General features: G+C 35.1%; 1 protein-coding gene across 1 annotated transcript in view; it reads right to left on the bottom strand.

The window, feature by feature from the left end:
- Positions 1–12493, bottom strand: part of NET1 (neuroepithelial cell transforming 1) — a 53364-nt gene that overhangs the window by 27894 nt on the left and 12977 nt on the right. The window contains exons 2-3 of the mRNA XM_067700221.1: positions 10873–10939; positions 6426–6485 (exon numbers count right to left, since the gene is read on the bottom strand). Coding sequence (XP_067556322.1) covers positions 6426–6485; positions 10873–10939 — 127 coding nt within the window. The remainder of the gene's footprint in view (positions 1–6425; positions 6486–10872; positions 10940–12493) is intronic.

Genomic DNA, 12493 nt, shown 5'->3' with positions numbered 1-12493 from the left:
TTTGTTGGTCAGATGGAGGCAAACTGAACAGCTATGAGACCCACATGGTTTCAGCATTTGTGCACAGAGAAGCAAAGGGAAGGCAACTGGGCTTGTCTGATGGCCCCAAGAATAGGGGAACCCCCACAGTGGTGCACTGCGAACAGTGGTCTAAACTGGGAAGGATTCCAAGGACCAAAGCCTCACGCCATGGGCAAGAGCACTCCCAAGTAACAAGGTTTATTGGTGCTGGAGCAGTCTGGGCCACAGAAACTCTTGAAACTAACACTGCACTGAGAAAAATTTCTAGGAGTAGGATCCAAATTGAGCAGAACAGGTTAACAGAAGCAAAGACAAGAAACAGTCCAGATAAAAGAGAAAGGGAGCAGAAACGAACGATTTCAGAAAACATGAGGCCATACTTTTTTTTTTTTTTTTGGTATGCGGGGCTCTCACTGTTGTGGCCTCTCCCGTTGCAGAGCACAGGCTTCAGACGCGCTGGCTCAGCAGCCATGGCTCATGGGCCCAGCCGCTCCGTGGCATGTGGGATCTTCCCGGACTGGGGCACGAACCCGTGTCTCCTGCATCGGCAGGTGGACTCTCAACCACTGCGCCACCAGGGAAAAGCCCCATACTTTTTTTTTAATAGATCTTTATGGGAGTATAGTTGCTTCACAATACTGTGTTAGTTTCTGTTGCACAACAAAGCAAATCAGCCATATGCATATACATGTCCCCATATCCCCTCCCTCTTGAGCCTCCCTCCTATCCTCCCTATCCCACCCCTCTACGTCATCGCAAAGCATGGAGCCGATCTCCCTGTGCTAATGCTGCTGCTTCCCACCAGCCAACTATTTTACATTCGGTAGTGTATATATGTCCATGCTACCCTCACTTCATTCCAGCTTTGCCCCCGCCCCCCCATGTCCTCAAGTCCATTCTCTATGTCTACCTCTTTATTCCTGCCCTGCAACTAGGTTCATCAGTACCATTTTGTTTTTTAGATTCCATATATATGCATTAGCATACGGTATTTGTTTTTCTCTTTCTGACTTACTTCACTCTGTATGACAGACTCAAGTCCATCCACCTCACTACAAATAACTCAATTTCGTTTCTTTTTATGGCTGAGTAATATTCCACTGTATATATGTGCCACATCTTCTTTATCCATTTATCTGTCGATGGACATTTAAGTTGGTTCCATGTCCTGGCTATTGTAAATAGTGCTGCAATGAACATGTGGTACATGTCTCTTTTTGAATTATGGTTTTCTCAGGGTATATTCTCAGTAGTGGGATTGCTTGTCATATGGTAGTTCTATTTTTAATTTTCTAAGGACAAAGGAGGCAAGAACATACAATGGAGAAAAGACAGCCTCTTCAATAAGTGGTGCTGGGAAAACTGGACAGCTACATGTACAAGAATGAAATTAGAACACTACCTAACACCATATTCAAAAATAAACTCCAAATGGATTAAAGACTTAACTGTAAGACCAGAAACTGTAAAACTCTTAGAGGAAAAATGGTCTTTGACATAAACCACAGCAAGATCTTTTTTGACCCACCTCCTAGAGTAACAGAAATAAAAACAAACAAATGGGACTTAATTAAACTTAAAAGCTTTTGCACAGCAAAGGAAACCATAAACAAGACAAAGAGGCCATACTTTTAAAAATCACTTGTGAAAACAACACAAGAGGGGCTCTAGAGTCATGAAGCTGAAAACAGGCTACCATGGCCCACTCCTCTCACCTAAAAATACAGGAAAGGAAAACTTAATGTACTTCATAAAAGAATCATGAAACCCATTTAAAACTACTATAAGAAAACAAAATGTGGAGTAGAATAATGTCTTTATAGCCTAAAATAAATGAAAATTATAGAAGCTATGAAAGAACATAAAGTTCAGAAATTAGGTAAGTGGAGAAAGGAGGATTTGAAATGAAGTGATAGAAGGAAAGAATTAAAAATAAAATTATTTCAGAATGAAAAAAAACAATGACTAATGCATTGAGAGAAAAAGAAGGTAAAAAAGGAAGATGAATTTAAAAATAAAAAAGACAAAAAAATGTTTTGAAAGAAAGTGATAAAAAGATACAAAAAGAAGACCCAACCTAAGTATAAAGGGCAGGGAGGAGAGGCAAAAACAATAGAAAAAATACCAAAAACTATAATTCAAGAAAAAATGCTCCTAAAACAAAAGATGACTTGAAACTATATTATTATAACTTTTCAACAGTGGCACTTTATACCAGAAAACAATGGAGTAAAATATTTAATATATTCAAGGAAAGAAAATATGAGCCTTAGATTTCATATTCATCCAAACTAACCTTCAAGTATAAAGGCTGCAAACAAACTGATATGAACATTCAATAACTCAGGGAATACTGCTCCCATGAACACTTCCTCTGAATTTACTCAACTCTAGAGCAGGGGTCAGCAAACTTTTTCTGTAAAAAAAAAACAGTAAATATTTTAGCCTTTGCAGGTCACATGGTCTCTGTCACAACTATTCAACTTCTGCCACTGTAGTGTTTTTAAAAGCAGCCATAAACAATATGTAAATAAATGGGCAGGTCAGATATGGCTTGTGGGCCACAGTTTGCTGACCCTTGTGCTAAAGAATGAGCTTCAGAAAACCAAAAACCTAAAAAGGTATAGATATAAGGACTGGTGCTGATCATTAAATATATACTTACCTGTAGAACTAAGTCTAAATGGTGGTTATCAGGGTACACAGCATAGTTTATAATGGCTGAATGTGCTGACCCTGGAGATAACAGCAAAACTATTTTTTTAAAAATGGAGAATGATGAGTGTACATGAAAAGTAAAATAAGCACTTATTACTTTAAATATATTAACTTAGAATAAAGAGAGATTACTTCAGTCAGAGGAGAGGAGAGGAGAGGAGGGAGAAGAGGTGCTAGTTAATTAAAACAATGCTCACAGGAATGAACAAATCTACAATAGACAAAAAGAGAGAAGTGAAGGCATCATAGAAAGATAACCAATAGAACAAATACATGAATCTTCCTAAACGCTGAAAGATATAACAAAGCTAAAACATACAAGTAAAACAAAAAGGAGAGAATAAAACAGAACACATAAGGAAAGATAACATGCTATTGTTTATCCAAGAAAGTGAGATATACAACATATGCAATTACTTATAATTTTAAAAAGTGGAAGGATAAACCATGAAATTAATAAAAGGAAAAAAAAAACATTTTGTATAGAAGAAAGAAGTAGGGTAGAAGAGCCAGGGATAGAAACAAGAATCTTGTAGAACTGACTTTGAAATTCTACACAATTTTGTTACATGGTTATAAGAAAAATTAAATTTAAAAAGCAGTATTCTTAAAAATTGCAAATAAAGTGAGTTGGCATAACTACACATAGAAGAGAACTAGTTCAATAATTTTAAAACATAAAATTTATATATCCTCACTATAACCTATATATAAAAAACAAAAAATGTGAAACATAAAATTTTTTCAGTAATTTTATCATTTGTAGTAATGTGGTAGTAATTTGTAATAATGTAGATTTGTCTTTGAACCAAGGGTAAATCAAGTGAGTAATTATGTCAGTGTCCCACAGAAACCAGATTTTCGGTGCAGGTGAAAGAGATCTAGACAGTAAGATTAATGAGATTAAGTAAAAGATCCATTAGCACTGAATTTAAAATATCAGTATAAACTCATAATTTATTTTATCTTAAAAAGTATATATATATTTTTAGCTCTGTCCATTAAAAAGGCCTAAAAACAATGATCAACTGGTAGCAACAAGTGTTCAAAATGCCCAGATTTTAGCCTCTAAAATCAGGGCTTTTAGAAATGACCGATTCCAGGTATGGAGCAGGAAAAAAAGAAATGTACAAGTTGGCTTGGAATAACCTGTCATCCAGGAAGAAAAGGAGGCCATTTAGCCTCTAGATATAAGGTGAGGGTCATGTCAAAAGGACATAGGTAATCAAAACATTGTACACCTTAAATTTATACAATGTTATATGTCAATTATATCTTAATAAAGCTGGGGGAAAAGGACATAGGAGCCCTCCTGAGGCAGCACTCAGAGACCGAAGATGGGAAAATTTGAGCATAGTAAGAGTAATAACTAAAATGGATCAAAACACAAAAAATGTGTTCATATCCATAAGTTCATAATAATATTAAAAAGAAAAATCATTAGTTACTTTTAGAGCATTTTAATGAATAACTCATTATTTTTGAAAACTGATAAAGGAAAGGAATCAAACACTTGTCCTACCTTTATTATAAATCAGTACCTTTGAGTAACCAAGGCTGATGAGGGGAATTTTCTCTTTAGTATTCCAGTATTCCAGTTAATAAACAAAGGACTGATAAAGGCACAATATAACCCCTTTGCAACCTCCAATGAATAAATGGATCTAGGCAATGATAATTAATGTTGGGAACATCACAAAAAGACATTACATACCTTCTGAGGGAAGTACATAATAGCCCCAAACACTCTCTAGATCTAACTACCAATTTATCAGAAATACAGAGAAAAGAGGAACACAGGAAATGATACCATGGGGATGCAGTCACAACTTTTCAGGCTGTGGAAAGCTCCCCAGGAAAAAAGACATGGTTCCCTCAACAACAACAAAAATTTGCAAGAAAACAAAGAGCTAGAGAGGAAACCTATATATCAAAAGATACTAAAGAGATATAATCAATCCCCCTGTATGGACCTTACATGAATTACAATTCAAACAGATAAAATGAACAAAAACAAAACAAAACATGTTTAAGACAATCAAGGAAAGTGAGAACACTGAATCTGATGATACAGATGAAATAATACAATGTCTAGGATTTGCTTCAAAATAATCCAGGGGAAGGTAGGTGAGTGGATAGATGATATGAGACTGATCTGATGGTATATTAATTATTGCTGAAGCTGGGGTGAAAAAAAGGAGGATTGTCTTTAAGTAGATCTGACCATGGATTTTATTGTGGCAAACTCTTATTTCTGCATATGATTTCATTTGAAGCATACCTAAAAATACTCAGGGTTGCCATTCACACCTTTTTCTTTCTTTGAAAACAAGATTTAAAAAATGTAACTAAAACTGTTTTGCAAACAGCCTAACACTTAAAACACATAATTCTTCTATAAAGACATGTACACATACCCACAAAATCTGGATTGCCAGATTTGCTAAAATGTTGATGGGCAGACCTATAAAAATTTAATTTTTAGAAAATACCTTGTCTTTAAAAAGAAGCAGGGACTTCCCTGGTGGTGCAGTGGATAAGAATCTGCCTGCCAATGCAGGGGACCCAGGTTCGATCCGCGGTATGGGAAGATCCCACATGCCATGGAGCAACTAAGCCTGTGCGCCACAACTACTGAGCCTGCGTGCCATGACTACTGAAGCCTGTGCGCCTAGAACCTGTGCTCCGCAACAAGAGAAGCCACCGCAAGGAGAAGCCTGTGCACCACAATGAAGAGTAGCCCCCTGCTCACCGCAACTAGAGAAAGCCTGTGTGCAGCAACGAAAACCCAACACAGCCAAAAATAAATAAAAAATTAAATCTTAAAAAAAATTTTTTTTCCAACCCTTTAAAAAAGAAAATAAAAAGCAGCAGCTGCCATCGTTAAACGTGATGTCAAACATTTTTTTAAAATCTTACTTTAAAAATGTATAACTTTTCCATAACAATCTTTTTAAAAAGGTTCCTTAAAACCAAGATGGTTCTGTAAAACTTGCCAACTGACAAAAATGAAATAAGTAATTTCAAAGATGCCAGAGTTTTGGACTTAACTACAATTTTACAGAAGAGGATTATTGGGGGGGGGGCAGTTTTTAAAAATATTATTACATTTTTCTTATTCTTTTTAAAAATTTTTATTTGAGTATAACTGATTTACAATACATTATTAAATATAATTATTTACATAATTAAATAATTAAAAATAATTATTACAATTATTAAAAATAATTATTTTTAAGTTTGCACTGGGTTTTAGTTTATCATAGATCACACATTGGACACCCCTGGGCTACATCTGGTTTGTAGACAAGTTGTTTGGCTTGCATAGCTTTTTAGGTTTGGGGGCTAGAGCAAAGGAGCAGCTACCTCTCTTGAGGAGAGGCATGGTGCCCTTCTAGTTCACCACAGTCCCCCACCTACTCCTTTCTCTGCATAGACTACAGGCCTGGTCTCCTTAGGCATGTGAGTTTGTGTTCACTATTATTCTGAGGGAGGTTTTCTACTTGTTCTTAACCAAGAAGTAGAACAGAAAAAGGAGGAGATCTGTGACAGCCAATATTATTCAGTTTTGCACTTAAAAAATGCAAAATGCAAAAACCCCAGCATTCATTATTTTTACAGCACAGAAATAAAATGCTATCTGCATACTCTTAAATGCTTTTCCTTGCCAGAGCAGTAAGGCTTACCTTCAGATCAAGGCTGCTAAGGCTTATGACATCATCATCTTTTGCTCTTCGTTTTCTTTTCTATAAAAAAGAAAAAATTTTATTCTTATATAGAAGGCATGCATGTTAGTCCATTAAACAAAGACCACATACAACTAGAAAAATCAGTTTTAAAAAGTGAAGTCTTAGGCTGTATTCATAAGAAAATTATTTTTGTGAGGGATGCCCATAAATTATCGCCAGCACATACTATATACTTTCTAAAAAGTCCCCTCTGACTAAATCATCCCTTGCTGTGAAGTGATTCCACCCTATTAAAAAACTTACTTATCTAAAGTTTTTCAGAACAGAACTCTTATGTAAGTCAAGTCTATACTTGTTAGAGAAAAAGTAAAATATGTTTTATATATAAAGATAACAAATTTCTTAAAAAAGGAACACATATTATTTATCCTATGGGGGGGTTGATTTCACTAGGAAAAAAATATCCTTTTCTCATGGCCCAAGTAATTAAGATTTGTTGCCTGAAGCAGGATTTATCAGGTGGAAAATGAACATGCATGTACCGGGAGTACCTTCCAGTTATCATTCATCACCTTCATTCAGCCCTACTGGTGCCAGTAGTGACAAAACTGTGTATATAGCTTTAAGTTCTGGTCCTTAATCAATACTGAAAAAGAATCCTTAAGTAACGTTTCTTCCCTTAAACCTCAAAATAACTTTTCACGTTACTTGTGATACAGCCTAGCTCTTGTGAACTCTCAAAACTGACAAGCCAGGGCTCCCTTCCAGGACCTGGCCCCACCCTGAGGAGAAACTGTCGAGAGCAGAATCAACATAGAGCAGGATGGGGGCAACTGAGAAAAGGAAAGATAAAGTCCAGATAGAAGTGGGGGAAATATATGGAGCCTGGAAGTCTCAGAAGCAAGCCCCATGAAAACAACAAAAGAGGGAACTCTATGAAGTTAGAAAAGCTATCTGCACCAAGCCTCTTTGTAAAAGTTCAGGAAAACTAAATTCATATTAAAATGAACAGAAAATTCCCCAAGTCAAATTCTACACAAAATAACTGTAAGAAAAAAGAGAGAGAATAAGGGGCAGAATAACATCCCTACAGGGAATGAAGTCACCTCAAAAGGAAATGCTCACAGATGCAGAGCAAACCTATAAAATACTATTTCGAACTTAGCTAAAAAGACATTAAGAAAATGATACAAGACATGAAAGAACAATATAAATCAGAACTGGGAAAAACTAAAAAATGAGGTGACAGAACTCAAGAAATCTCTATTGATTCTAAGGTTATATCCAGAAGATGCAGCAAAGTATGAATAATATGATCCTAATTTTGAAAAGCAAACTAAACAAAAATCCTGCTTATGTGTATCTTATCTGTGAGGCTGTGTATTTGTGAATAATTATATGAGCAAAATATAGAGGGATACATACAGTGTTGGTGACATGGGTTAGTGTGGAACTGGGGGAATGGAAGGACTTACATGGGGAGAAGAGAGGAAAGGGGGAGGAAACTGCCAAGCAAAAAGAAGATTGTACTGAGGGAAAAAAAGCATGTACAGGATCATACTTATGTACTTATATAAAATCTACACATGTGTGGGCATATGTATAAAGAAATTTAACAGATTGTAAAACATTCTACTGTATTTTCTTTTAACTATTTTAAAGTTTCATTTTTCATATTTGTATATTCAACCCATCTAGAATTTATTTTTGTATGTATGTGGTATAAGGTAATTTGGCCAACTGTCCCCACCCCTAACATCATTTGCTGAGAGCACCATTCTTTCATAACGCCTATGATACAATAAGTTCTCATAAGTCGGTTTCTGGGTTCTCTATTTCACTCCAACGGTCTATTTATCTACACTTGCACCCATATAATGCTGTGTAATTTCTGTACCTTTGGAGTGAGTCTTAATAGCTTATACGCTCAGTCATAATGCTCCCTGATGGGTACACTACTTTCCCGGTCCTGGGCCTTCTATTTCTCTGCATGAATTGGGATCTATTACATTCTAATGAGATTTCTATCAGAACAGCATTGCCTTTATGAATTAATTTGGGAAGAATGGACATTTTTATGCTATTGAGCCTTTCCTTGTATGAAATGGTATATCTGTCCATTTCATTAGGTGTCCTATGTTCTTTACTAATGCTTTCCAGTTTTTCCCATAAAAGTCTCACCCATCTTTTCATAGATTTATTCCTAGTTTAAAATTTTTTTATTTCAATAAAAGCATCTTTAAAAATTACATTTGTTGGGCTTCCCTGGTGGTGCAGTGGTTGAGAATCTGCCTGCCAATGCAGGGGACATGGGTTTGAGCCCTGGTATGGGAAGATCCCACATGCCGCGGAGCAACTAGGCCCGTGAGCCACAACTATTGAGCCTGCGCGTCTGGAGCCTGTGCTCCGCAACAAGAGAGGCTGCGATAGTAAGAGGCCCACACACCGCTATGAAGAGTGGCCCCCGCTTGCCGCAACTAGAGAAAGCCCTCGCACAGAAACGAAGACCCAACACAGCCAAAAATAAATAAATAAATTTTAAAAAATTACATTTGTTTGTTACTAACATACATACGTGCTATTGATTTCTTTTTATAACTTTTATGGCCTTGCTCAAACTCTTATTAGTCCTAATAGTTGCTATTAATATTCTCTTGGATATTCTATGTAGACAATCATATTGTCTCTAAGTAATGAAATCAGACTGTCTCTTCCTTTCTAATTTGTGTACCACTTGTTTTCCTGTCCTACTGTGTTGGCTAAGAGCGCTAGTACAATGCTGAATAAATATGATGACAGCATGTTTTCTAAATTTAAAGGGACTGTCACTATCATTTTATCATTATGTATGTTGTTTGTGGTAGGTCTCAGGCTAAGGAAGTTCTATTCTATCCCTGGTTTGCCAAGAATTTTATCATGATTGGGTGTTGATTTTATTTTTTCCACTCTTACTTCTCCTCTTTTCTTTGATTTACTCTATTGTTCTTTTTCTCACCTCTTGAGTGCTTAATTTTTGTTCTTTTCCCTTCTTAAACTATGTATTTAAAAAGTTATAAATCTCCCTCTTAGTACTCCTTAATCAATCACATTCCAAAAGTTTTAATACATGAACCGTTAGATATTTCTTTTGTCACAGAGACCTCTACACAAGTGTTTTCCCAAGTGAGATGCATCTGTCCCAGACGATATGCAAGGTAACTTTCCTGGAATACAGGAGGAAAATGTTAGAACTTCATTTTTATGTATTTCTTAATCCTTAAAAAATAAGCTTTACTAAAATTTAATACACAGATGATGAGCTCATCATCAACCACATTTAAAAATGTGAGTTAAAGATAATGGCCATCTTATCAAATCCATTTTAGAAGCCAGCCCCAAACTGAAATTATCCCGACTATTTGAAATATACATTTATGTCCACTATCATTAATCTCACCCTAAGTGAGTACTGAGCTTTGAAATATTAGCTAATAAAGTTGCTACATACCTAAAAATTATAAATAAATATATCAGGGGTAATGCTCAAAATATTTTTGCTGATAGTCTTGCAAAATCAAATTTGGAGGCACTTCTCTACTAGTTTTTCTGTTTAAGTTTAGGTTCTTCAACTAGTAAGGGCAAGGGACCAAGATGAAAAAAGTTTGAAAGGAAAATGTGGAACTGCATTAAAATCAGGAGACTCTTACCATGAATGCTTTACTGACCACTTAATGTATGTAAATGCTATTATTCACAGAAATCTCGAACAGGAGTCCCCAACAGAAAAACAAATTAAATACAGCAGAACAGAATACAAATGAAATGGCACATCCTCAATACATGCACATACGTAAAGTTTGGCAAACTAGAGGCAGAATCGTTTTTGCTATTTCCCCCAAATAAGAAGAGATAAGAATCATGTTCTATTTGTAAATATTTTATTTATATGAGTATTGTGAAGTAATGAGTATTTAATTATAAAATCCCCCAATTTTCTGGTGTCACTTTGCACAAGATTAGATGCCTCTGTAAAGTCTCATTCTAAAAATAATGGAGTCCCTCTATACTAAGATGACTAATAAAAGATTCATTCATTATATATATTATCTACAAGCATTTTTATATTTTTCAACCAAGAAAAAAGCTGTTAGAGTGTGTGCATAAAAATAGCCTCACGTTTCATTAATATAGTCTCTTAAGTTTAACACGGGTAGGGATGAGAGAAAGAATTGCATAAAGATGAATAGATCTGATACTTTTCAAAATATATTTTATATTTAATTGAAATAAAAATTTCTTTCAGTTTGTTAGCAGAAAAGAATTAAATTAGGCTGCCAAAGATGGTGATAGAAACTCTGTACTTCAAGGTTTTCAGAGGTATAGACAACTGAGCTGTACACCAGACTGAAACACAACCCAGGAATTAACTAATGTCTTGAAATAAAAAACCTAGGTGTCTACTCACCAAAGTGAAGTCCCAATGGGGGCCAGGTGTTAAAAATGTGAAGGAGCTACCTCTCTGAAGGGAATATCTGTTAACAGAAAATTCAAACAATAAATACACTGAGAGTAACTTCAGTAAAATAAAGCACTAGACAGATAAAAAGCTATCTTTTTCATAGTTTCAAAACTGTTCAAAGTAGCCTTATTAGTCATTCAATTGTAGAAATAAGAGGAAGGGTATGTAAAAAAGAAACCACAAAAAGTAAAAAATCAGGGTATAGGTTCTGGTCATTTTCAGAAACTTTACAAAAATGAAAGGAGCTTTATAAAATTAGTGAACAGATTAAGAGTATTTAAAGAAAATAATTCAAAACAAGCAGAGTTTATTCTAGGAACATACACATGGCTCAATAATATGAAATATATTTATACAATATACTGCACTAATAGGTTAAATAAAAACCAGTAAATGATGCAAAAATTACTTGATAAAATTCAGCATTCATGCTTAATATTTTAAAAATAAGAATAAAAGAATACTCTTAACATAATAAAACCTAAATGCATTTATTTTGTATTTCATGTTTAAATCTCTTCCATGTACTGATTTTTTTTAAAAAATTATGATTTAATAAACCAAATAAAAAGCTTTGAATAACTATATAGGAGACAAAGGTCTCAAGTAAGATTAAAATTTGACTAGGATTTTTTCCTTTACTACTAAGTGATACATTTTTATTCTGTGTCATCTTGTCATTCAATGTAAAGAAACAAAATAATCCTTATGACAAAAATCTGTCTTCACCTTTATAAAATATAAACCTCTATGTTTATAAAACAAAATGACAAAAATCTGTCTTCACCTTTATAAAATATAAACCTCTGTCTTCACCTTTATAAAATATAAACCTCTATGTTTATAAAACATGTAGAAAATCACGAAACATAGCTAGCACATGAAATAAATTTTATAAACTATACTTATGAGAAAAGCAAAGGCTATTTATTCAGAGCTTGCTACGGCAAGGGAGATGGCCACCATCACTTGCGTTTAGGCAGACTCAAAGGCAGGCTGAGCAATGAGAAAGCTTTACAGTGGAAAAAAGGGAAGGCTTCTGGTGTACCCTGACTGGCAGGGGGAAGCTGTAGGCAGGCTAACTAGGACTAGGGTATCCTATGTGATTTACTGGGTGCAGATTTGATTTGCTCTAGTTGGTTTTAAGTTGGAAGCAAGGACAAAAATTAGGGAAGCTGGCAGCTACTGATCAAGTCCTGGCCATCTGGGGCTGATTATTACAGAAATTACTGCACTTAGCTTCCTGCATTGTCAGGCCATTGTCCACTTGTATATTCTGTCTCTCACCCTTGACCCTCATAAGGGGTCTATAAGTTACAGAAAACCACAGATGGCCATTATTTCTACAAATATTTAGAAGCTTAAATCAAACACAAAAACTTTTATAGTTTTCTAAGCTAAATATAAAGCAGAAGTTTATTTGACAAGGAACACAAGTGAAAATGGCTACAAGGAGAAAGAGGATAGCAAAATGGCTTCACAGAAGAATTAATACTTAAGTAATACTAAAGCTGAATCAAAGAGAAATAACAATTAGCAAAGCATACAAGAGCCAGGAAGGCTCTGT

The sequence above is a fragment of the Pseudorca crassidens genome, chromosome 1 (genome assembly GCF_039906515.1).
Source record: "Pseudorca crassidens isolate mPseCra1 chromosome 1, mPseCra1.hap1, whole genome shotgun sequence".
In the NCBI taxonomy this organism is placed as follows: Eukaryota; Metazoa; Chordata; class Mammalia; order Artiodactyla; family Delphinidae; genus Pseudorca; species Pseudorca crassidens.
The sequence above is the reverse complement of the archived record's forward strand: the minus strand, read 5'-3'. Positions and strand labels throughout refer to the sequence as shown.